Source organism: Phoca vitulina, unplaced genomic scaffold (genome assembly GCF_004348235.1).
Source record: "Phoca vitulina isolate PV1807 unplaced genomic scaffold, GSC_HSeal_1.0 scaffold67, whole genome shotgun sequence".
NCBI classification, from domain to species: Eukaryota; Metazoa; Chordata; class Mammalia; order Carnivora; family Phocidae; genus Phoca; species Phoca vitulina.
Window position 1 is genome coordinate 5496762 of NW_022589770.1, and position 26983 is coordinate 5523744.

At 40.9% G+C, this 26983-nt stretch overlaps 1 protein-coding gene across 8 annotated transcripts in view; it reads left to right on the forward strand.

Moving 5' to 3' along the window:
* The window catches only part of FREM1 (FRAS1 related extracellular matrix 1), a 143067-nt gene that overhangs the window by 41504 nt on the left and 74580 nt on the right, over positions 1 to 26983 (forward strand). For 6 of the 8 annotated variants that reach the window (XM_032392475.1, XM_032392474.1, XM_032392477.1 and 3 more), the window contains 8 exons: positions 782 to 1105; positions 4385 to 4493; positions 7884 to 8015; positions 14248 to 14592; positions 15205 to 15347; positions 22581 to 22774; positions 23492 to 23582; positions 24890 to 25057. In XM_032392475.1, coding sequence (XP_032248366.1) covers positions 782 to 1105; positions 4385 to 4493; positions 7884 to 8015; positions 14248 to 14592; positions 15205 to 15347; positions 22581 to 22774; positions 23492 to 23582; positions 24890 to 25057 — 1506 coding nt within the window. Of the gene's footprint in view, positions 1 to 781; positions 1106 to 4384; positions 4494 to 7883; positions 8016 to 14247; positions 14593 to 15204; positions 15348 to 22580; positions 23470 to 23491; positions 23583 to 24889; positions 25058 to 26983 lie in introns of those variants that run through there. The other 2 variants (XM_032392479.1, XM_032392482.1) reach the window with 2 other exon arrangements.

The window sequence follows — 26983 nt, forward strand, 5'->3', positions numbered from 1 at the left end:
TGTTTAAAATCACACAAATCATAAGTGCTGGAAATAGAATCAAAAGGACAGTTCCTTCTGATGCCAAAACGAATGTCCACTTTCAATCCTGGTACATATTAGAGTCACCAGAGAGCTTTTAAAAATACCAGTTTTCTGGTCCCTTTTTTGCAACAATTTTTTTTTCATTATTATGTTATGTTAATCACCATACATTACATCATTAGTTTTTGATGTAGTGTTCCATGATTCATTGTTTGTGTATAACACCCAGTGCTCCATGCAGAATGTGCTCTCTTTAATACCCATCACCAGGCTAACCCATCCTCCCACCCCCCTCCCCTCTAGAACCCTCAGTTTGTTTCTCAGAATCCATAGTCTCTCATGGTTCGTCTCCCCTCCGATTCCCCCCTCTTCATTTTTCCCTTCCTACTATCTTCTTCTTTTTTTAACATATAATATATTATTTGTTTCAGAGGTACATGTCTGTGATTCAACAGTCTTGCACAATTCACAGTGCTCACCATAGCACATACCCTCCCCAATGTCTATCACCCAGCCACCCATCCCTCCCACCCCCCACCACTCCAGCAACCCTCAGTTTCCCTTTTTTGCAACAATTAAATTAGAACCTGTGGAGATGTAGCTTGGGCATCAGTATGTGTTTAAAACTCTCCAGTGATTCTAATGTGCAGCCAGGTTTCAGGTCACTGCCAGACACACCGTCTACATACTATTAACCATGTATGTGATAGCTTCATTCATATTGTTTCCCCTTCGTATTTTCTTTCCCCTTCAAAAGTCAGAGAGTGCGTGGTTGCCCGTCTATATCAGAGCTGGCTTTCCTAATCAGATTCCAAGGGCCGCGTTCATGGCCATGTTTATTCTGGAAGTGGATCAGTTTATCCTGACCTCCTTGACTACATCCGTCCTGGACTGTGAAGAGGATGAGACCCCTAAGCCCTTGCTGGTGTTCAACGTTACGAAAGCCCCACCCCAGGGCTACGTGACTCATCTGTGGGATCACACCAGACCCGTCTCCTCGTTCACCTGGAAAGATCTGAGTGACATGCAGATAGCCTACCAGCCACCGAACAGCAGCTATTCTGCACGGAGACATTACGAGGTAGGAAGAAAGGGAGACAAAGCGTCTGGCCCGTCTGCTATCCACAGAGTTACTGAAGAGGCAGGCCACTTCCCTGCACCTTCAGGTTAGTTTGCACGTCAGTGCCTCAGAAGAGAATCAGTCACTGTCAATCTAGATGCAGATTCAAATGCTTAGAGGAGCCGCTGGTGATGCCCATGAGCAAAGCCACCTGGGGGGAGACGGTGGGGAGTGGAAGAAAGAGCTGACAGTGTCAGAGGCCGCTGCATCGGAGCGCTAGTGATTGCCATCCTGTGTGAATACAGACAAATCGGGGCGCACCTAGGGTAGTCTTAGCTCTTGTTCTTCAGAGGACTTGGAAATCTGTAAGTGTTCTGTAAAAATGTTTTAATTTTTAAATACAGAGTACATATTAAAGGTTCTAAAACATATTGTGCCAGCTACAAAATACTTCTGAGGGCCACATTTGGCCCAGAGCTCACCAGTTTAAGAACTCTCATGTCCTTGACAGTCTTTCTGCCTGGCATAGGCCATGGAACTTAGAGATGACTTTGTCTACAATCCTTTCATTAACAAAGTCTTTTTATTTTAAAGATTTATTTATTCATTTGAGAGAGAGAGAGAGCGCACAAGTGGGAGGGGCAAAGGGAGGGAGAGAGAATCTCAAGTAGACCTTGTGCTGAGTGTGGAGCCCCATGCGGGGCTCGATCCCATGACCTTGAGATTACCACTTGAGCTGAAACCAAGAGTCGGACACTCAACCCACTGTGCCACCCAGGCACCCCTCATTAATAAATTATATTATTCCTGGAGCACCTGCGTGGCTCAGTCATTAAGCGTCTGCCTTCAGCTCAAGTCTTGATCCTGGGGTCCTGGGATCGACCCCCGCATCGGGCTCTCTGTTCGGCAGGAAGCCTGCTTCTCCCTCTCCCACTCCCCCTGCCTGTGTTCCTTCTCTCGCTGTCTCTCTCTGTCAAATAAATAAATAAAATCTTTAAAAAAATAAATCCTGTTATTCCTTTTTGTTTGGATGAGTGTTTTACTGGGATCCTTAATTTTAATGAATAATGCTGACTCAGGACCGGACATTCCATAATCTCATTGGATGACTAATTTCTCTATCAAACACACTCCTGTCAGGAAAGTCCCCTTCCTGTCTAAACCAAGTACCTTTGGCTGCTATTCCAGCCTCTTTCCTCTAATTTTGTTTTGGATGGGAGTTGAGAACAGCTGGTGACAGTCTTCACAAACTTACAGACCTACCAGCAAGTTGATTCTAACAGGATGGAATGTTTAAATGAGCAGATTGATACAGACTTGACTTCAGGTTTATTAAGGAAAATGAGTGTGCCTGGTGTTCCAAATTGTCCTTCATCTAATTTAGGCATTTTCAGCATTTAGCCCCCAGGGCGACAAAAGACTTCAGACTGTAAATGCCATGCTTTTGCCCTTTCCTTTTCTTTTTTTCTTTTTTTTTTCTTTTCTTTTCTTCATAATAATAAGTGGCAGCTGTTTTTTTTCTTTCTTCCTCTTGCCTCCCATTCCTTCCATATTATAAAGTAATTTCTCATTCGACACCCAGTTTTACCTCGAACTCATAAATAAAGCTCACCTACTCTGGCTGCTTCCTGTGTGTCTTTTCTGGGATCATATAATGTAATCTTAAAGCAGAACTTGTTCAAATGTGTGATTTTGCTGTTGTTCTTAGAAGGTGACTCTCAATTTTCTCAGTGGAGATTAGGTGCTTTGCAGATTACATGGGCTGGAAGCCCTGGGCTCAGTCAGCCACCTGGGGTGGGACCCTGAGGGCAGAGCAATGTCCAGGGCTCCTCAAGCTAGCTGAGCCTTCCCTGCACTGTAATGCCAAGGCGGTCCATTCTTTCAGCCATGAAAATTCAAGTTTATTTTACTAGGTACTCTGTTGGTTTGAGAACAGTGTTTCTTAGTGAGCACGTGACCTACAATTTCATATGGCTCAACCGAATAGATATTTACATTACACCTCCAAAACACATCCCTCCTGGGTTATGGTTCCATTTTTAGTCTGTTACTGTGGCAGCCTTGAATCTGTTTCTTTTGTGAGGTAGTATTTGCTGATATATTGCCGTTTGATAATTTATGCTCTCTAATGGACCAAATGGACATTCAATGTCAAATGGACATTCTTCAAGAATGGGCATGTGCCTTGCATTTCTGTCTTATAAATCATCCTTCCCTGTCAGCACCTGGTGCAATATGTGCATAATACATAATGAGGTTCTAAACTTAATGAGGCACCTGGGTGGCTCAGCTGGTTAAGTGTCTGCCTTTGGCTCAGGTCATGATTCCGGGGTCCTGGGATTGAGCCCTGTGTCGGGCTCCCTGCTCAGTGGGGAGCCTGCTTCTCCCTCTGCACCCCCCCTCCCGCTCGTGCTCTGTCTTGTGCTTTCTCAAATAAATAAATATTTTAAAAATCTTATCATATAGCCCCATTTATTAGCTATGGATTTCATGGAAGCAAATACAATCTGGATATTTAAAAATATGTTTGGAGAGATAGATGCCTGTAGACCAGGGTCTCTTAAAAGCAGCACCATTGGCCATTTGCACTGGATAATTCTTTGTTGTGGGGTTTGTCCTGTGCATGGTAGTAATAGGAGCATCCCTGGCCTCTATCCTCCATTTAGTGGCCAGTACTACTGCCCACCACGCATACCCATTTGTGAGACCAAAAATGTCTCCAGACATTCCCAAATGTCCCCTGGGGGAACAAAGTCCCCTTAGTTAAGATGCACTTCTCTAGACCTTATACCTTTGAGAGAGGCTTGAGTGGTCTGATGCTGGTCTCCTGAGCAATTGCAGGGACCCTTCTTCAGCGTATTTGTTTATTTCAGGTTAAAAACTTCTTTTATGGAGAGGAAAATTTAAAAATACTGTTAACTAAGGAACAAAATCTAGAGCCTGAAAACGTGATATCAGGCTGTCAAAAATGAGATCAGGCGGGGCGCCTGGGTGGCTCAGTCAGTTAAGCATCTGACTCTTGATTTTGGTTCAGATTGTGATCTCAGGGTTGTGAGACTGAGCCCCGCATCGGGCTCCACCCTTAGCAGGGAGCATGCCTCTCTCCCTCTGACCCTCCCCCTGCACGCCCTCTCTCTCTGTCTCTAAAATAAATAAATGAATCTTTAAGAAAAATAAGATCAGGGAACAGCAGAAACCTAAATCTGTTTTGCCTTCATCTGTGGTGTCTGCCCCAGGAATAATGGTATTTTATGTCATAAATTGTCAATGTGTGATTCTTATGCAACGGTTTGTTTACAGGTGGAGGTGGAGGTTTATGACTTCTTCTTCGAAAGGAGTGCACCTATCACCGTCCACATCTCCGTCAGAACAGCGGATACAAATGCCCCCCGAGTGTCCTGGAACACAGGTGAAGCTCCGTGTAGGGCATCAAGCTGCAGAGCCCTGAAGGGAGGACGGGAAATTATATGGGTCAGGAAAGAAAGGTCGTTTCTTTCCATTTCACGCATGAGGCAGCTGAAACCCAGACCAGTGAAGGCAATCAGAGAGTTGTTTTTGTTTTGTTTTGTTTTTCCTACCAGCAGGGTGAGAAATTTAAATCCAGGATTCCGGTGTGGTGAAGCCAAGTTTTTCCTCTGGAGGAACTAAGCCAGAAGGGACACCTTTCAACTGAATGAGGCCAAGAAGTGACTATTTGTGATATTGAGCTATAATTGGACAGAGAGAGAAAAGGTCTCCAACTCTGACTGTTCAGAGGAGGGAAGGAAGATGTAGACTAATTCATTGTCCTGTTTTTAGGACATGCAAGGAAACCATCATACGTGAATAAAGAGCTTAAACTGCTTTATTTATTTTAAAAGAAGGTCACTTCTGAGTGGTCTTTAACGCAATGTATATATTTAGATCAGATGTAAATGTGGAATGGAAATGAAGACTTTTTCCTTTCCCACTGATCCCACTGATAGCATTCAAAACATACTTATAAGTGGGGGTTGTAGGTTCTGTTAAGGGGAAAATATCTCTGATTTACATCCTCAAGTGGTGGCTTAAACTTGTCACTCTGTGTGTGTGTATGTGTGTGTGTGTGCGTGTGTGCGTGTGCCCTTGCACACGGGTACACACACACGTGTTCGTATGTGTGTGAGTTTCAGTTGTGAGGAGAACATTGGTTGAGCAGTCTTGCTGCTTTTGTGTCCCACTCTACTTCTGTTAGAGGGATAATGAAAGAAAAGAAGGAATTGATAACCTGAAGTTTAGTAATAATCACGTATTAAGCGGATTATTGCCTGAGCGTAGAGATTTACTAGTCTGTATAAGCTGTGGAAGCTTGCGAAGAGAGCCCCAAATCCGCTTTGGCTACTTTGGACATGAGAATCTTTTTTAAAATGAGTTTTTACTTATTATGAACTTAATATATGTTCATCATTGAAAACTTGGAAAGTATATTAAACCATAAATTGAATGAATGGATAACAATGATAATAATAATGCATGGATAGTAATGAATAAATGAATGAAACAGTAATGAATGAATAATACCATTTATTACTCCACCATGAAGACAGAACCACTGCTAATATTTTGCTCTCTATACTTCCAGTCTTGCTCTTCTGCTGCGTCCCATGATGCCTTGTACTATGGTGGACCGTACACTCTTGGCTTCAAAACCCTTATTACCAGTCACAGGGATTTTTTTTTTTTAATTTTAAGTGGGCTCCACGCCCAGCATGGAACCCAATGCGGGGTTTGAACTCACGACCCTGAGGTCAAGACCTGAGCCAAGACCAAGAATTGGACACTTAACTGACTGGGCCACTCAGGCGCCCCTCACAGAGATTCTTTATATGTGCTTGTCCTCCATCCCTTCTTTCCTCCCTTCCTTCTTTCCTTTCTTCCTCCCTCCCTCCTTTCTTCCTCTCTCTCTCTCTCTCTCTGTCTCTCTTTGTCTCTCTCTCCAGACTGTGTATCTTATCCCAGGTTTCCTAGTCAACAGCCCTTGACGCAGGTCAAATAAACTAATCCTATACTGAAAACAAGAATGAGAGGGAAAGGCAGTTGTGGGAAACAGATAAAAAGGTGGTGTGACTAGGCTGATGAGGAAGTGAGGTTGGAGGCTGTGTTGGGCTGGTGTCTCCAGGAGACAGAGCCACTGTGTGTGGGTGGAGTCACAGGTGGGCTGGGGAAGACGTGAATGGTCTCTCTCTCAGCTCCTTCCCATCTCCTGGCTCACTGTGGTCAGTTTGCCTCCCTGGAGGTCAGCTCCCCACACGTCCATGATGAGCTGCCTGGCCCCTCTTTGCGGCTGCTACAGAAACTCCCTGGGTCCCCCGGTGTAGGACCTGGCCATGGTCACAAGGGTAGGTCATGCCACAAGCTGGCCCTTGCCCAAGAGGACGGTTGAGGTAAGCAGCCACATACCAGAAGATGAGGCAGTGGTGGCAGCTGGGACTTTACAGTTGTGGGGACTGTGGGGACCACATGGGGCTGCTGCTGTGAGAAAGCAGGCACATGGTCACGGCCGGGGGGTGGGGGTGGGGCAGGGGAAGCTGGGCAGGTTTGAAAGGGAGCGTCATCTGGTCCACCAGTACACTGCCTTTAAGTTTTATCAACTTGTTTCCTTAAAAAGCTTTGCTCCCATTTAAGATTCTTTGCAATCTGTCAGCTCCTGGATCTCCTGAATAATGGGAATGGTTGGTGATGATGCTCTCAGCTCCCTATTTTTCACTGGAGTGTTCTGTCCAGGATCTATATTCTTGCTGCTCTGAGCAGCACTTTCCCTCTCTCCCTAGATTTCCTCCAGCATGCTGGGTCCAAGGAGAAGGTTTTATTTCATTTCCTCTAGTTACAAAAGTCCCTTCTTTATTAGAGTCTAGAATAAAATTCAGCCCTCATTGCGGTGTCAGACACTTCACGTCTAATATCGTTAAACACTCCCTTAGCAGAGTAGCTCTGTATTTGCACAGTTACCCACTTTACATTCTCTGTCCTGCGAGCTACTCTTGCACTCCTAACTTATATGGAAAAACTCTTTTGATTTTTTGGCCCGCTTAAAATATCTAGATATCATCTTTGAAAAATTCCTTGTGGACATTTTTGAACTAGAGACTACCATGAACGTAACATCCATTCTTTCCTTTATTTATTTTCTGGCACCACCATGCCTCCAATAGATATATAAGGAACCAGTTGTCAGATTGGGGTTAATAGTATTAAAAGTAGAAATATTACAGGGCGTCTCAGTGGCTCAGTCAGTTAGGTATATGCCTTCGACTTGGGTCATGGTCCCAGGGTCCTGGGATCGAGCCCCGAATCAGGACTCCCTGCTCAGTGGGGAGCCTGTTTCTCCCTCTCTCACTCCCCTTGCTTGTGTTCTCTCTCTCCCTCTCTCTCTCTGTCAAATAAATAAAATCTTAGAAAAGGTAGAAATATTACTGAAAATATGGGGTGCCTGGGCAGCTCAGTCGGTTAAGCGTCTGACTCTTGGTTTCAGCTCAGGTCATGTTCTCAGGGTCATAAGATCAAGCCCCGCATTGGGCTCCACGCTGAGCATGGAGTCTGCTTGAGTTTCATACTCCCTCTCCCTCTGCCCCTCCCCTCTGCACTCTCTCTCAACTAAATGAATAAATCTTAAAAAAAGAAATATTACTAAAATAAAAGCTAAATTCAAATTTCTTGAAAAGCTTTCAAAGATATAATTTTCAGCTAGTATCGTGAGTGAAAATTCATTAATCTTGTCTTAAAGTAGGCATGTTGGCATGTCATAGAACTTTCTAGAACACTTTTCTGTTTTCTCTTGTAGGTCTGAGTCTTCTAGAGGGGCAGTCTCGGGCCATCACTTGGGAACAGTTTCAGATTGTCGACAATGATGACATCCATGCTGTCCAGCTAGTCACCGTGGGCGGCCTGCAGCATGGACGGCTTACACTAAGAGGTGAAAGATCAATCTCTCTGACCTAGAAGAGAACCTGAGAAGTATTTTCTCCAAAGGCAGATCATATTTGACAGGATGCACATAGCATCTCTTGGGCCTCATTTCCTTCTCTTTTTTTTTTTTTTCAAGTTTTTATTTAAATTCTAGTTGGTTAACATATAATGTAATACTGGTTTCAGAAGTAGAATTTAATGATTCATCACTTACATATAACACCCAGTGCTGATCACAACAAGTGTCTTCCTTAATACCCATCACCCATTTAGCCCATCCCCCACCCACCTCCCCTCCGTTAATCCTGTTTGTTCTCTATAGTTAAGAGTCTCTTATTGTTTGCTTCCCTCTCTCCTTTTTTCCCCTCCCCCTAGGTTCATCTGTTTTATATCTTAAATTCCACATATCAGTGAAATCATATGGAATATGTCTTTCTCTGACTGACTTATTTTGCTTAGCATAAAACACTCTAGTTCTCCATGTCCTTGCAAATGGCAAGATCTCATCCTTTTTGATGGCTGAGTATTATTCCATTATATATATGTATATACCACAACTTCTTTATCCATTCATCAGTCGATGGACATTAGGGCTCTTTCCATAATTTGGCTATTGTTGATAATGCTGCTATAAACATTGGGGTGCATATACCTTTTCAAATCAGTATTTTTGTATCCACTGGATAAATACCTAGTAGTGCAATTGCTGGGTTATGGGGTAGTTCTATTTTTAACTTTTTGAGGAAACTCCATACTGTTTTCCAAATTGGCTGCACCAGTTTTTGCATTCCCACCAACAGTGTAAGAGGGTCCCCCTTTCTCTGCATCCTTGCCAACATCTGTTGTTTCCTGTGTTGTGAATTTTAGCCATGCTGACAGATGTGAGGTGATATCTCATTGGAGTTTTGATTTGTATTTCCCTGGTGATGAGTGATGTTGAGTATCTTTTCATGTGTCAGTTGGCCATTTGTATGTCTTCTTTGGAAAAATGTCTATTCACGTCTTCTGCCCATTTCTTAAGTGGATTATTGGTTTCTTGCTAAGTTTGCTAAGTTCTTTATAGATATTGGATACTAACCCCTTATCTGATATGTCATTTGGATATCTTTTCCCATTCCGTAGGTTGCCTTTTAGTTTTGTTGATTATTTCCTTCACTGTGCAGAAGCTTTTTATCTTGATGAAGTCCCAATGGTTCATTTTTGCCTTTGTTTCCCTTGCCTGTGGTGACATATTTGGTAAGACGTGCTGTGGCCATGGTCGAAGAGGTTGCTGCCTGTGTTCTCTAGGATTTTGATTGATGGTGTCATCTAGGTATTTCATCCATTTTGTTTATTTATTTATTTTTAACAATTTTTATTTATTTGACAGAGAGACAGTGAAAGAGAGAACACAAGCAGGGGGAGTGGGAGAGGGAGAAGCAGGCCTTCCGCCGAGCAGGGAGCCTGTGCGGGGCTTGATCCCAGGACCCTGGGACCATGACCTGAGCCAAAGGCAGATGCCCAAAGACTGAGCCACCCAGGTGCCCCTCATCCAGTTTGAATTCATTTTGGTGTATGGTGTAAGAAAGTGGTCCAGTTTCATTCTTTTGCATGTTGCTGTCCAGTTTTCCCAACACCATTTGTTGAAGAGACTGTCTTTTTTCTTTGGACATTCTTTCCTGCTTTCTTGACATTGGACATTCTTTCCTGCTTTGTTGGAGATTCTTTCTTGCTATGGACATTCTTTCCTGCTTTTTTGAATATTAGTTGACCATAGAGTTGAGGGTCCATTTCTGGGCTCTCTATTCTGTTCCATTGATCTATGTGTCTGTTTTTGTGCCAGTACCATACTGTCCTGATGATGACAGCTTTGTAATAGAGCTGGAAGTCTGGAATTGTGATGCCTTCAGCTTTGCTTTTCTTTTTCAAGATTGCTTTGGCTATTCGGGGTCTTTTATGATTCCATACAAATTTTTAGGATTGTTTGTTCTAGCTCTGTGAAAAATGCTGGTGGTATTTTGTTGGGGATTGCATTAAATATGTTGATTGCTCTGGGTAGCATAGACATTTTAACAACATTTGTTCTTCCAATCCGTGAGCGTGGAATGTTTTTCCATTTCTTTGTGTTATCTTCAGTTTCTTTCATCAGTGGTTCTATAGTTTTCAGAGTACAGGTCTTTCATCTCTTTCATTAGGTTTATTCCTAGGCATCTTATGGTTTTTGTTGCAATTTTAAATGGGATTGATTCCTTAATTTCTCTTTCTGCTACTTCATTATTGGTGTATAGAAATGCAACAGACTTCTGTACATTGATTTTGTATCCTGTAACTTTGTTGAATTCATCTATCAGTTCTAGCAATTTTTTTGGTGGAAACTTCCAGGTTTTCTACATAGAGTATCATGTCATCTGCAAATGTTTGACTTCTTCCTTGCCAATTTGGATGCATTTTATTTCTTTTTGTTGTCTGATTGCTGAGGCTAGGACTTCCAGTACAGTGTTAAATGACAGTGGTGAGAGTGGACATCCTTGTCTTGTTCCTGACTGTAGAGGAAAAACTCTCAGTTTTTCCTTATTGGGGATGATATTAGTTGTGGGTTTTTCATATATGATCTTTATTATGTTGAGATATGTTCCCTCTATCCCTACTTTGTTGAGGGTTTTAATCAAGAATGGATGCTGTTTTTGTCAAGTGCTTTTTCTACATCTGTTGAGGGCATCATATGGTTCTTATCCTTTCTTTTATTAATGCGGTGTATCACATTGATGGATTTGCAAATGTTGAACCACGCTTGCAGCCCAGGAATAAATCCCACTTAATCATGGTGAATGATTCTTTTGATGTACTGTTGGATTCGATTTGCTAGTATCTTGTTGAGAATTTTTACATCCATTTTTATTAGGGCTATTGGCCTGGAATTCTCTTTATCAGTGGGATCTTTGTCTGGTTTGGAATCAAGGTAATGCTAGCCTTGTAGAAGGAGTTTGGAAGTTTTCCTTCCATTTCTATTTTTTGGAACAATTGTTAGATCTTCTTGTTGGATAGAGCCCATACTTATGGTATAGTGCCCTTCTTCATCTCTGTTTACAGTCTTTGGTTTAAAATCTAGTTTGTCTGTTGTAAGTATGGCTACTCTGGCTTTCTTTTGACATCCATTAGCATGATAGATGGTTCTCCAAGCTCTCACTTTCAATCTGCAGGTGTGTTTAGGTCTAAAATGAGTCTCGGGGCACCCGAGTGGCTCAGTTGTTGTGTCTGCCTTCAGCTCAGGTCATGATCCCAGGGTCCTGGGATTGAGCCCCACATCAGGCTCCCTGCTCAGCAGGAAGACTGCTTCTCCCTCTCCCACTCCCCCTGCTTATGTTCCCTCTCTTGCTGTGTCTCTCTCTGTCAAATAAATAAATAAAAATCTTAAGAAATAAATACATAAAATAAATAAGTAACATGAGTCTCTTTTAGGCAGCATTTGTGGATCTTGTTTTATTTTTTTAATCCATTCTGATATCCCATGTCTTTTTATTGGAGCATTTAGTACATTTATATTTAGAGTGATTATTGATAGATATGAATTTATTCATATTTGTATTATATTACAAATCCATTGTATTACCTGTACAGTTGGTGTTTCTGGAGATGTTCTCTATTCCTTTCTAGTCTTTGTTGCTTTTGGTCTTTCTTTCCTACTCAAAGAGTCCCCTTTAGTATTTCTTGCAGGGCTGGTTTAGTGGTCATGAACTCCTTCAGTTTTTGTTTGTCTCAGAAACTCTTTATCTCTCCTTCTATTCTCAATGACAGCCTTGCTGGATAAAGTGTTCTTGGCTGCATATTTTTCCCATTTAGCGTGTTGAATATTATCATGCCACTTTCTTCTGGCCTTCCAGATTTCTGTGGAGAGATCTGCTGTGAACCTGATTTGTCGTCCCTTGTAGGTTGGGAATTTTTTTCCCTTGCTGCTTCTAGAATTCTTTCCTCATCTCCCTGTTTTGCAAATTTTACTATGATATGTCTTGGTGTTGGCTGGCTTTTGTTGATTTTGATGGGAGTTCTCTGTGCCTCTTGGATTTGGATGTCTGTTTCCTTCTGCAGATTAGGGAAGTTTTCAGCTATGACTTGTTCAAATAAACCTTCTGTCTTAGACCTCATTTCTAAATAAATTGTCATATCCAGAAAATCTGGAGATCTTGAAACCATTACCTTTTGTGTTAGGGTGCTCACATCAATGGATGACCATTCATTTATTTACCTGTTTATTTATTGAAGGGGGAGGGGCAAGGAAGAGGGAGAGAGAGAATCTTAAGCAGGCTCCATGCCCAGCAAGTAGCCTGATGTGGAGCTCAGTCAATTAAGTTGGGCACTTAATTGACTGAGCCACCCAGGTGCCCCTGGATGACCATTTATGAGTAACATCTTGTACTTGGCTCATTATTTAAATCTCAGATGCCATGTAGTACTCCTTCTAAATATACTCTTTAACTGATGATCTTGTCCCAGTTGGAAGACAAAATATTTCCTTCTCATTTCTCTGATTCAGAAAAATGTATTGAAAAACAGAAAAACTTAGTTTTTTTTAATATTTGGTAATCATTATGTTATTATGTTAGTAGCATTATGTTATTATGTTAATTATGATTATAAGGATAGTAGTTAACAAGGTAATAGCCTTAATAAAATAATATTCATATTGTATGATAATATAGTCCATTCCTTATAATGAGCTCAGAGGATTTAATTCAGTTATCCTCTTGGTATTCCTAACTATAAAGCAGAAAGGGAGCTCTTATTTATTATCATTTGTGATTAGGAATTCTGAAATCAAAAATGAAATGATAAATTCTCTTGCCTAATCCCAGAGGAGCAGGAGATCAGCTTAAGCCTGGGTATATCAATTAGGGTAGATGTTCAGCTGCATGTAAGGGAAACCCAGCTACAGCGATTTAAAAAATTCAAGAGTTATTTTCCTCATGTGACAAGTTGCCCAGAGGTAGGCATTCCAGATCCATGATGCCAGGAGCTCTTTCTGCTCTGACAGTGGTCACAAGATGGTGCCTACACCTCCAAACTTTGGGTCTGCATTCCAGGAAGGAAGAGAAGGGAAATGAAAAAAGTTATGTTAATTAATTTGCTCTCTCTAACAACTTTTCGCAGGAACCTGATACAGTGGGTTCCACTTAAATCTACCAAGCACATACTACCCCCTAGATGCAATGGAGTCTGGGAACCTGAGTATTTTTTAATGGTCATATTGCCATTCCAAATAAAACTAGGATCTGGTACTGGTGAAGAAGCAGGAAGTGGCTACTGGGCAAGTAACCTGTAGTGTCTATTATACAAGTGTTTAATCGCTTATTCCAATAAGGTTTTTTAAACAACCATACAGTGTAGGGAGACTACTGGGGCACTTGCCATCAAGAATTGTAATCACTTCTGCAGAGTGAAGCAATGTTTACTAATACTGTAGAAATGAAGAGTAGAGTGGTAGCCCATGATGATGTGGCTCAGAGGAGGTAGATAATAGTACTAATATTTATTAAGTATTTTCTTTGTGCCAGATACTATACAAAGCATTCTACATACTTTATCTTATATCAGCTTTATGAAATGAAGTAGTATTATTATTCCCACTTTACAAATGGGGAACCTGAGATTTAGAGAAGTTGACTTGTCTAAGGTCATGTACCTAGAAAATGGCTGAACTGGGCTTTGAATCCAGGCCATTAGATATCAGAGCTCTAGCTCTTGGGCATTAAGCCAGTGATTCTCAAACTTCAGCATGTGTCAGACTCTCCTGGAGGTTTAGTAAGACACAGATTGCTGGGTCTTACCTCCAGAACTTGCATTTCTAACGACTTCCCAGATGGTACTGATGCTCTTGGTTTAAGACTGCCCCTCTAAGAAGTGCTGCCATGTAGGATGATAACAATGAGTTTAATAAAAATCAACATATTTTGTAGGCTTACTGTTCTTTAAGTTCTCTCATCCTTACTTGGGAATATGAGGTAGGTATTATTATCCATTTTATAGACGAGTCTCAAACGAATTAAGTACTTTGCCCAAGTCTTACAGCTAATTAATGTTACAGCCAGTATTCAAAACCAGATCTGTGGAGGCCCAGAGCTGACTAAACAAGACTGTTTGTTTAAGTGAGGCGAGTATTGGCTGGTCCACTTTCCTCAATGCCTTCTCCTCTAGGGCTGCTTTCACTACAGCTGCTCCCTTGGCACCCCTCATTCAGTCAGCTCCATCTCTGCTCTCTCCATCAGGCGGGAAAGGATTTCTCTTCACTGTGGCTGACCTTCAGGCTGGAGTTGTTCGCTATCATCATGACGACAGTGACTCCACCAAAGACTTCGTGATCTTCAGGATATTCGATGGCCATCACAGCATCCGCCATAAGTTTCCCATCAACATCTTGCCCAAAGATGACAGTCCCCCGTTCCTCATAAGCAACGTTGTGATTGAACTGGAGGAGGGGCAGACCATACTGATCCAGGGTTCCATGCTGAGAGCATCAGACATGGACTCCAGTGATGACTACATCTTCTTTAATATCACGAAACCTCCTCAGGCTGGAGAGATCATGAAGAAGCCAGGGCCAGGGCTGATAGGTAAGTTCTGAACAGTTAAGATTGTTGGTGTCAGAATTTGTACAAGGGTGGACATCAAGTTGATGAGGTAAGATACCATTATCATTCCCATTTTATGGATGGGAAACCTGATACCTGGAAAAGTTAAATTGATCTATTCAAGTCTGTGCATCTGGAGAGCTGAGCCTCAAGTTATTACATTATGAAAAATTACATCTGCCAAGCAAGATGATAGAACAAATAAGTTTGAAGAGAAGTGTTTGGCCTATTCTAAATTATTGGTAAAGTAATTTCATGAAAAACATTTGTTTATGTTTTATTAGAATAATTTCATAACTACTTCTTAAAGTAGTCAGGAGTAACAAAATAGGGATCAAATAGTTGGTGTTAGTTAAGACTGTTTCTTAAAAATATTTTTGTAATGCTAATTTTTCTACCTATTTTAAGACAGGTGTAGCAACTTTAATTTTTCTGCTTATTATTTATAAGCTTTGATAAAAGTATTTAATGAAAAGTCCTTGGGTGCATACACCATACTAGGCAGAGAATACTTTGGAGATAAGTCCAGTATCTTTATACCCCAACATCTGGAAGATTATTACAAAAGTATGTGCTGTTATGTGGACCCGATAGGCTATCCTGTCCCTGGCTTCCTTCAGAGGGATCTATTTAATGGCATCATTTACTATCGTCACTTTGGTGGAGAGATCTTTGAAGACTTTTTTGAATTTGTCCTGTGGGACAGCCATGAACCTCCAAATCTCTCAGTGCCACAGGTAAGAGGCCATCTCTGAATACTGTCCTCAAAGTCTTGTCCACAGATATCCGTTCTAGGAGGTGTTATTAGAAACTATGTAAAAGCAGGTTTTAAGGTTCAAAGCTTGAGAAACAATGGATTCAGCAAGATTAATTCAAGTTCTTTGCAGCATGACTTCTCTACCATTTACTTTCCTAATTAGTTTTGTAAATTATTGTATTTGTAAAAACTCCGTGTAATGCAGGGTTTTCAAGATCATTTAACCATGGGGCCCTTTTATACAGAACAGCTCCCAAAATATGCTGGCCTCATAAGACTTGAGAAAACACTGGCATTTTATGTGTAGTGGTTGAAGTATAGTCTCTGAAGTTACACTGCCCATGTTTCTCTCCTGTCCTTGACCTTAACTAACTGTTTGACCTGTGCCTCAGTTTCCTCATCTGTAAAATAGGTAATAATACAACTTCCTTATAGAGCAATTGTGAGGGTAAGTGAGATAATCATGTATAAAGTACTGAGAACTTTCTGGCACATGATAAGTACTCAGTAGACAAATTAGCTATTATTTATTGTTGCTTTTGAAGAACTATTAGTTTTACCACCACTCAAGTATATCATTTAAGTATACAGGATGCAGAAATAAGTTTAAGGAGGCATTCTCATATAGAAATTACAGAAAATGAAGTTAGTGTAGGATCTGGACAACTATAAACTATAAAATGGTAGACTCCATGTAAAGAGAGGATGGCTGGTGGTAGGGGTGGAAAGACAGCTGAAAATAAGTGATTACTTACTATACCCGGTTCTTTTTGCTAGACATTTTATACCTATGATCTTGAGAACCAGCTCTAGAATGATGTTTTAAAAAGATTTATTTATTTTAGAGGGGAGTAGGGACAGAGGGAGAAGGAGGAAGAAATAGATTCACTGCTGAACATGGAGCCCAGATGCAGGGGTCAGTCTCATGGCCCCGAGATCATGACCTGAGCTGAAATCAAGAGTCGGGTGCTTATCAGACAGGGCCACCAAGGCGCCCCTCTAGAATGATTTCTTAAAGCATGTGTCCCTATTGGTTATATAATGCTACTCATAATGTCACAGTCACTTACATTAGCCACTGCATAGGTGATTGAGCTATTCATCTGCTTGCTAAGACAAAGGTAACAAAAAGGGATGATCAGGAAGAATGATGTCAGAGAGCCCAGAAACTGAAGGAACTAGGTGATCCCTGTTAGGAGGGAATAGAGAATGAATGAGAAAATTCTTAATTCATCTGCATATTGAATAACAAATCAATTCCTTTACAAATGACAACTCCCTCTTTTCAACAGTGTATTTATTATATGCCATTTCTAGATTGCATTTTTGCTTGAGACCTTAGTTGACTTGATAATCTAAAATGGCAACTACTAATAGGATTTATTTTTAAATCTTCTATTGTATCTATTCAAACTGACCTGTTTCTGACTAGAATACCGTATCACTTTTAGTGGATTATGTGTTTTTTTTTTAAATTGAAAGCTCAGCGCTGTGAATTGTGCAAGACTGTTGAATCTCAGATCTGTACCTCTGAAACAAATAATGCAATATATGTTAAGAAAAAAAAAAAAAGAAGATAGCAGGAGGGGAAGAATGAAGGGGGGGAAATCGGAGGGGGAGACAAACCATGAGAGACTATGGATTCTGAGAAACAAACTGAGGGTTCTAGAGGGGAGGGGGATGGGAGGACGGGTTAGCCTGGTGATGGGTATTAAAGAGGGCACGTTCTGCATGGAGCACTGGGTGTTATGCACAAACAATGAATCATGGAACACTACATCTAAAACTAATGATGTAACGTATGGTGATTAACATAACAATAAAAAACAAAAGCAAAAAAAAAAAAGAAAGCTCAGGACTTCTTTTTCCTCTTCTGCTATTACATATTTTATACATCGTAGGTATAGATTTATTTATATTTATCTCATATTTATAGATCAAATGGAGATGTGAGATCTCTCTATAATAAGGTAATGAAAACTTTATTGAAGCAGAATTATTTCTAAATCTTGGCAAATAAGTCAGATCAAACTCTGTAGATCCAGCTGATGGATAGATTTTGAAAGAAGAGGTCATAATTATATTTTTCTTTGCTTTCGTCTTCTTAATCTTTGTTGAGAAAGAGACAGAGACAGAATCTATAAATTTGCTATGTCTTCATGTACCACCAGTTCTTTGGTTCCTAAATATTCTCCAGCTCGGTCTTATGTACCCGCCTCCGTACCTGACATCATTACACATATGTCTCACCAGCATTTTATTTTATTTTTAAAGATTTTATTTTTATTCACTTATGAGGGAGTGAGAGAGAGAGGTGAGGGGCAGAAGGAGAAGCAGACTCCCCACTGAGCAGGGAACCTGATGCGGGACTCAATCCTGGGACTCTGGGATCATGACCTGAGCCAAAGGCAGACATCCAACCAACTGAGCCACCCACGTGCCTTCACCAGCATTTTAAATTCATCATGTCCACAATCCATGAGACATTTGGAATATTTCCCCCCAAACTTGTAGAAAACCACTGTAATTAGAATCCCTGAAGTCCTCCCCAGCCCTTTTCTCCATCGAGTATCTGTATGACCGGTCAGTCAGCAGGTCTTACTAAATTGATAAATTTCTCTCATGTGTCTCTAGCTCTCCACCGCACTGCCAGTGCTTTGGTTCCAATCTTCATCTTTTGGGGGCTAAATTATCGTCAGAATCCCTCACATCTCTTAAGAATAGAGGAGATCAGCCACATCCTTGTAACTGAGGACAATTAAAACCCATTAATACAGTGGCAAAGTGTTTGGTAGCATTCCTCTGGCATCCATTTTTTCCCCCCACTTCTGACTAGTGGCAGCTTTCGCTTGGTCCTTCTCCAGATTATGGACCTACTCTCAGCTATAGTATCACCTGCTCCAAGAATCCTTTCCCAGTGCCCTCCATTCCATAACTCTCCCAGGCTGACTCAGCTTGTCCTTTTATATGATCTGATATCAAATAACTAAAATGTGAGGCCATTATTTGTTTTATTGGATCAACTGTGAGCTCACTGACGGCAGGAATCACAAATTATTTATCTTGTATCTTCCGACTTTGTTTCAAGACTCAAAGTAGAGCCTCAAGAGCTGCTTTTTTGTGTGTACCAAAATGAACTCTGGTTCTTTCCATTTTTCTTGAAAGTAAGAGAAAATAAGAAGACTGAAACATTTGGTAGGAACTGGGGAGGGAGTGCCATAGGGAGGAATAAGTGTAAATCTTTATTCTTCAGAGTTTCTAGGAATTAGTGTGTGCCTAACAACAAAACAAGTATTGTGTGTGTGTGTTGGTAAGCGTTTCTGTGTTGTAAACCCCCGATGTCATCATTGAAACTCTAATTTTTAAGGGACTTGCATGATCGTTTAGTCTACTTGATGATTGCGTCTTCAATTTGGACAAGTATCTAGTCATGTCTTACAGATAAAAATTCAGCAAAATCTGGTCACCAAAAATTAAAGTAGGGCACAAGATTGCTTAGGCCACACTGTTGGAAAAGTGCCTTTCATAGAGACAGAAAGCAAGGATGTCCTCAGGTGAGACACGATGCACATAAAGCAGGAAAGAAGTTACATAAGCAGGGATGCCCTTTCCCTCCTCTTGTCCTTCTCTACTGAATGCTCGTCAGAGAGGTTGACTGACACACCAACCAACAGTGTGTCTACACATCAGCAAGAAACCCCTCTCTCTTTCTGTCTTGGTTGTCATTACTGTCATCAAATAAAGCCTCACCCGCTCAATTTGTTTTTGAAAAATATTTCCTTCTTTATCCTTCTCCATAGAGGCCTTTATAGGGCTTAAGCTGTAAGAGATCTTAAACCAGGAGGAAGTGATATTAGAAGTAAAATGGGGTGGGGGGGAAATGGGTGAAATAGGTGATGGGGATTAAGGCATGCACTTGTCATGATGAGCACTGGGTGTTTAAAATAAAAACTTAAAAAAAAAAAGAAGTAAAGTGGAGAATGAAAAATACAGATAGATGAGAGAAACAGGACGAGGACTAAGAAACAGAGGAAGAAAGGAAGCAGATCCCACAAAGGCCTGTGGGTCAAGTGGGAGGAGGCAACTGGATGTGACTGGATGAGAGAACAGGCACCCAGGGCATGGGCATTTGTCAGAAGTCAGACTGGAGAGTGGGGTGGGCAAAGCTAACTTGGGTAGTAGTTCCTGGGGCAGAGACATAGCGCTGGATAATCTCAAAAAGAAGATGCAAGATAAAGAATCAGGCAAAAATCAAAGCGGATACAGAGAAAGGATCAAGAACCCAGGCTTATAAGAAAGTCAGATACTAGCTGTCGGAGTATCATATATCAAGCCTGATTCTGAGGGTCAAGGTCAAGCTTTGTCATTTTGTGTACTGATTTATCACTTTATATTCAGATTCTAAGTCTGTTTGCAGGTGCCTGTGGCCATAAGTAGACTGGAGGGATGTAGGGAGAGTCAGCAGCAAGAGCCCAGTGATTGGCCATTAGGTTTTCATTGTCTGGGAATGGGTGTTCAATAATGTCTTTTTTACAACCAAATTTCAGTACAATGAGAATTCTTTATTTCTCTATGGAGCTTGTTAAAATAGGATTTTTCTTACCCACAGACACACATACAATAATTGTTTAAACATGCATAAATATGTAAAGATACATCAACTTAAGTGATCATAAAGCATGTTGAAAAATGTGCCCACCAAGAATTACTACAGGGGTATAGAAAAGCATGCTTGTACATTCTTTTTACACAAAGAACACATTGGAGAATAAATTAGCATGGAAAATGGTCTCTTTGAAGGCACAATAACTATTGTTTCCATATTAAATCCAGTTTTTCAATTAAGTGGAGCCTCGCTGGTGCACGCTATGGCTGGGAGGTCCCATAGAGAATTTCTGAACTTTGTAGATTAGCAAAAAAACTGTAATTGGAAAAAAAATTGTGACACAGACTCCAGGAGACTGGAGAAATGACTGTCATTGTGTTCTTTTATTTTGATAACTGGCTTTAGTTTTTAATTATTGAAATGCTTCATAATGGAGTAGTAAATATGTGCTATGCTTTTGTAAAAGTAATGAAGGATGAAGACAGGGAATTAATTAATTGAGCACCTACTACCAGGTACTCACTGTGCTACTAGAGAGAAAAACCGAGCCCCAAAGGAGTAAAATTATCTGCCTCAGGGAGCTTAGCTTGTAGGTGACTGAGCTGATGTCCCAGGCTTTATCATCGAGAAGCTTAACCATGCTTTAGTTTTTGCTTTGTACATCAATTTACAAAGGAATTTTCTTCATTGTCAAATTAAGTATTGTGAACACCATTACTGTAGACAAAACTGGCATTGCTGATCTGTGCTTTGGTAACAATATTAAAATAATTAGAACCAGAGTAAGAATACTCTCACGCATCAAGCTGTGCAAAGATCCGTGATGCCAAACAAATGTCCCATTTTGAGAAAGAGTTAGTAATTGCCTTCTCGCTACCAGTTATGGATTATTGGAAAAAAAATAAATGTGATGATAAAAGCTGTTTGGCAAAGTTGCCTTGTCCTCTTACATGATCCCAAACCTGTGAGTATGATTTTAAGAATTAAAAAAATCACAAATAGGCCATGTTGACTGAGTTAGCGAACACTGATGAAGTATCTCCCTATCTACAAAATAGGATACCAGTTTTTGTGGAGCAACGGAAATGAACATAATATTTATTGAGTACCTACTATGTGCCAGATATTTATCTACGTGGTGATATTTGATTCTCAAAGCAACTCTGTGAGATTGTTGTTGTTACACTTAATGAACCAATAAAACTGACACCCAAAAAGGTCGAGTGACTTGTTCAAGATTAATAACTACTGAGTGGTATACTCTGCATTTTAACTGTCTGTCCACTGACAAATTCCACATGGTTTGCACTAGGCTATGATTCTCCCTTTGTGGACATTTTAGTCTAGGAGAGACTGACATGTGAACTACTAAAAATTAATACAAGGCAATATAAAATAATAATGTTTGTTGAGGGATAAGCAAAATTCAAAAATAATTCCAATTGAGAAATTGGGCAAAGTTTTTTTTTTTTAAGATTGATTTATTTCTTTTAGAGAGAGAGAGCAAGCACATGTGGGGGTAAGGGAGGGGCAGAGGGAAAGAATCTCAAGCAGACTCCCCATTGAGCGGGCAGCCTGATGCAGGACTCAATCTCATGACCCTGAGACCATGATCTGAGCCAAAATTAAGAGTTGGACGCTTAACTGACTGAGCCACGCAGGAACCCCAAGAAATTGGGCAAAGTTTTAAGAAGAGCCCTCCAGGGTAAGAAAGCCTCAAGTTGCTGGAGAAAGCACTAGAAAAGCATTGCAGATTGAAGGAACAGCATGATCCAGAGCATAGAGACCTGCTTGATAACTACAGCCTGGTATCTTGTGCTCATCTAGCGTCCTGGGTTAATGTTGAAAGGTGGTACAAGATAAAGTTGAAAAATAGAGTGTGTCTAAACCGTGGAGGTCTTGGGTGCTATGCTGAGGAGCTTGAATAATTTAATCCCTCCCGAGTGGTTCTTTAGTTTTTTGGGGAGAGGAATAACTGATTTGACTTGCATTTTTTTTTTTTTTTTAAGAGAATACTAGAGATATGTAAAGTCTAGATTAGGTATTGGAGTTAGGGCTTACAGGAAGCTGTTGCAATAATGTAGGGAAACAACGATGAGAGCTGGAGCTAGACCAGTAAGAGTGGGAATGACAGTTGGGGTGGGGGCAGGGTGTGGTCATGGCATAGGAAATTTGGTAGGCAGAAACTCTGGGACTTGGAGATGTGTTATGTGTCAGTGGAGAGGAAGGAACCAAAAGTCATGACAAGGTTTCTAGGATCAATGACTGAGTGGAGGATGGTAGTGAAAGAAAGCACAGGTTGTTGGTGCAAGGGAGAAGTAGAAATAAAATCAGGAACATATTTTGTGTATTATGTGCCTGTTCTATAGCATTCATGGCTGCATTAACTATAATTGTGATAATTCTATTCTTAAAATATAACATTAAGTGGGTAAGAATGTTCCATTTTTGGCCCATGTTCTTAATAGCTCCTGAATCATTTCAATGGAAGTATATTACAAATGGAAGTTTTTGAAAAGCATCTTAACCATGACTGGGTGATTGTGGGGTGTTTTCTTTGGTGTCCTTTGGTATTTCAAATTAATGGCACAGGTAATTTCTTTCCAGGTGGTGACCATCCATATCACTCCAGTGGATGACCAGCTTCCAAAAGAGGCTCCTGGAGTTTCTCGGCATTTGGTTGTCAAGGAAACTGAGGTGGCCTACATAACTAAGAAACATCTACATTATATAGATACAGAATATGACAGGGAGCTTCTCTACACAATAACGACACCTCCGTTTTTCTCTTTCGGCCACAGGTATCTCTTGAGAAGTCATCACCTGGGCTATTTGTTGAGGGTTGTGTCCAAGGACTGAGTTGCAAGTGTCCATGTACAGTACTGTGGTTCAGTTGCTCTGTTGGTCAGACATGAACTTGTATTCAATTCCGCATTTACTGTAATCTCAAACTTATTTCATACCTCCCTTCAAAAGCTGTATTAATTGGTAAGTGACCTGCCACTTATAGTGTCTTCAGCTTAGGTAAGCTTAAAATAGTCTTTAATCTTTTTTTTTCATACAACATTCCTTTGTTTCTAAAGAGAATGTTATTTTTGTCTTTTTAATAAAAATTTATTGTATCTTTATAACACTATTTTCAGATATTGCAGGCCACAAAATGGTCATATTCTATAATCCCAATCAGAAAAGTGGCATGAATATACCTGAGGCTTGTGTCATGTACATGATAGCAAGGAAACATTTTTTAGGATGAGAAGAATGATTCACTTTCATGAAATCAAAATAGAAAATTCTGTACATAGTTTCTGCAGTCATAAGAATGGCATTGATGATTCTGGACAGACGGCTAGAACCACCCCCACCCCCACCCCCGCAGGAGAGAATATGAAGATGGAACATTTGATTTCTTCTTGCAATGAGCATTTGTAGCTTTAGAAAATTTGGTTGCAGGCTCTTTGAGTTAATGTTTCTTGCCTGGAAAATTAGCTGATGTGTTCTCCTGTATCTCTCTTTAGACATCTGGATGCTGGGAAATTGTTTATGGTCGATAGCATTCCAAAGCTGACCAAAAATCCTGCAGCCCCGGGGCTGAGATCATTCACTCAGGTATGATGCTATGCTGAAATGTTGACCAAACATGATGGAGGTGCCTTCTGAGAGAAGGGATGACACTCCTAGTGTTGCACTTGAGAATGATGGCCTTCGACATCTGTCAAAAGTATCAAATGCTTGATGTCTATGTTCTTTCTGCTTGCAGACTTTTATTTAGCATGTGCTATCTGCTTGACAATGCTTCATTGAGCTGGATATGATTTCAAAATCTTGTTATAATTCAGCACAGCTTTTTTGCATTGTTTTACCAGTAGCAGGGCTCTGATTTACAGACCTGGTGCCTACGGTTTTATTCTAACACATTCAAGTAGTCTAGATCCTACCGTATTAGTTTCCTAGGGCTGCTGTAGGTACCACAAACTGAGTGGCTTAAAATAACAGACTTACTGTCTCGAAGTTCTGGAGGCTGGAAGTCTGAAGTAAAGGTGTTGTCAGGGTTGCAATTTTCTGAAACCCTGTAGGGGAAGCCTTCCTTGCCTCTTCTTTGGACTCTTTGACCTTCTTTGGCTTGTGGATCATCACTTCATTCTGCCTCTGTCATCCTATGGCTGTCTTCTCTCTATATGTCTCTCTCTTCTTATGAGGACACAAGTTATATTTCATGAAGGGCTCACCCTTCAGTGTGACTACACTTTATCTTAACTGATTACAGCTGCAACAACCCCATTCCCAAATAAGGTCATATTTTGAGGTACTAGAGGTTAGGACCTCAACATATCTTTTTTGGGGGAACGCATTCAACTTATAATACCTACTACCATCCCAAATTCTTCGCCAACCTCCTCTCCCTTCCTGTGGACTCTTCCCTGAATACTCCCCTGAGAGTCACAGTAATGGTGATGAATACTTAGGCAGCAACTACCCCTGTCCGTAGGGCTAATTCTGCCTAATCTCACTGTAGTTAGATGATGCAAATGAGTATGTAAACCCCATGTGCTTAGTACTATTATTTTATTATTTTATTTATTGTAGTGATAAGGAAACAGAGGCCTCACAAGTTTAAGTAACTTGACCAATATCACACAGCTAATTTATGGTGGAGCTGGGTTGAAATTCACATCTCCTGTCTTTTATAGAGTTGGCTGGTGTCAAGCACTTGACATATTTACTTCTTTGTTCTTTTCCCTCCTGGTTTTAGAAAAAGCGATTTATAAAATAGAGCTTTTTGGACTCTTCAAAGTGATGATGTTGGCATTTCCAGTGTTGGATGTCAACATGATGGGTCTCGGAGACCTAGCTCTCTGAAAGTCTCTGATCCTTGCAGATGGGCACCCACGTGTCCATCTCGATTTGCTTTGCAGCATGCTGTGAACCACATGAAAGTGGCCTACATGCCACCCATGCAAGATATAGGCCTCCATCCGGGACATGTCCAGTTTGCCTTTTCCATCAGTAACCAACATGGTGGCACTTTGCACGGGATCTGCTTTAACATTACAATTCTTCCAGTGGACAATCAAGTTCCTGAGGTATGTACGATGTTTGATGTGAAAGATAAAGAGGCGGGAAGACCTAAGGAAAGAAAAGAAAGACTTGAAGACTTACTGGAAATGCTAACTTTTCTTTAGGCTATTTTCCAGAACTTTTTAATTTTTCAGCTACAGTGTAGGAAAAAAAGCTTGGGGAGGGGAGTCTTTCACCTCCCAAGGGTCTTTCTGTCTAAAAGGTGAGATTTTCCAGTTGCTGAATTTGGCATTATTTTCAAAGCTTTATCAAAACCTCTTTCCTTTCCTTTCTGCTAAGTCTCACATGCTGATCAGGGGAAGGGGATTAAGTTATGGGTCTCTTAGCAACTGGAAGGACTTATTTACTCTCATTGCAGGCCAACTCTATGCTTGCTTAATTTTTCAAATGACTTAAGATGGGTTCTTTTATCCTCTCCCATCCCAGCCCCAGTGTTGACGTAAATGGTCAAACAGTTGGGTCTCTTATTAAAACTGAACTACGAAGATGATGCTACCTTGTGCATCTTATCTGTGAGGCTGGACTTCATAATGAAAGTTTGTTCCAAACCCCATCAGAGGGTTAGACTTAACTTGTGTGGCTATTCTTGGGCTAATTTTCCCCTCAGAAGTGGAAAGACAAGGTAGGAAGCAGAGGCATGAGAACCCATACATGTCTCATCCCTAAGGAAAGAGGTCACCTTCCAGGTACCTACCTGGAGGACAGCTGGGAGCCCTGAGGCTCTCTTTCCAGCTCCCTCCTCCCCATCTCTACATCTGCCCGAAGTTGGAGGGCAGAGGTCTCAGTCTGAGGGACCAAGGGGCTTACCCAACCCACAGAACTGTTCTGATAGAGCCAAACAATACTTTTAATTGATGAGTTGCCAACATTTACACATCAGGAAGTTTCATATCAAGTCTGGCTTTCTGGCTTCTCTTGAAAATTTGGGAACTCCAGGAACAGTGAACTCACTTACCCCCAGCAGCAGCTGCCTGGGCCTGCTCTCCAGGCTCCAAAGGCCCCACCCAGCGGAGCACACTCATTTACATCGCTGGCCTGCCCCCTCAGACCTCTGAACTTGCCATTTTTGGCAGAAGATGCGCCAAAGAGCTCACACAAAAGACAAAAGAATCTGAACTATGTTCTTTGATTCCTTCCCTGTCAGGGACCAGATCACATTCCCTGTGGAAGAAACAGTTTAGAATGTCTGTTAATTTGATTATATCTTATTCAGACCATTCTTTTCTGTGTATGAGATACATGCCCTGAACTAGCCCAGCATCTAAAGAAGCCAAAGCTTTTTCTAAAACAATCACGGAGAGAAGTAGTGTTTTATGCAACGCAACCCAAACGTCTTGCTAGAGAAAAATGATCTGTGGAGAAAACGAGAAAACTAGAAATGGTGAAGTGAACAGTTACCTCTCTCATCTGAAGGTAGATGGAATAGTTATAAGGACTCAGGGCTAACGTGGCATAGTGGCTTCTTTTTCCTATACTGTATGGGACAAATGAAATCATACCTTAGAGAACTGAGAACATTAAAAATAAAATTAAAAAATGAGTAGCTCTAGTGAAACCAGTCACGCGAGTGGTTTCCTGGCGTGAAATACCCACAGATATCTGAGTTGAGTAATAACCATGAGGTGATCTTAATATGATGCTCACGGGAAGGCCCCAAAACCTAAGTACTAGGTTTGGGCAGAGACTGAAAAGTTAGTGATGAAATGAGTTGGGGCAAATTAGCCTTATGCTTTTATTTTTTGAAAGCTGCCCTAAAATGCATATACATTTTTAAACCCCAGAGTATAGCAGAGTATATCCCTTGAAACATTAGCAACTCGAGGTATTAATTGATGCAACTTGGAAATCAATGAGGCTAGCAGATATGGACCTTGTTTCAAAAATAATGCTCCTCTTTTAATAGGAATATTCTTTCTTTCTTTCTCCTACAA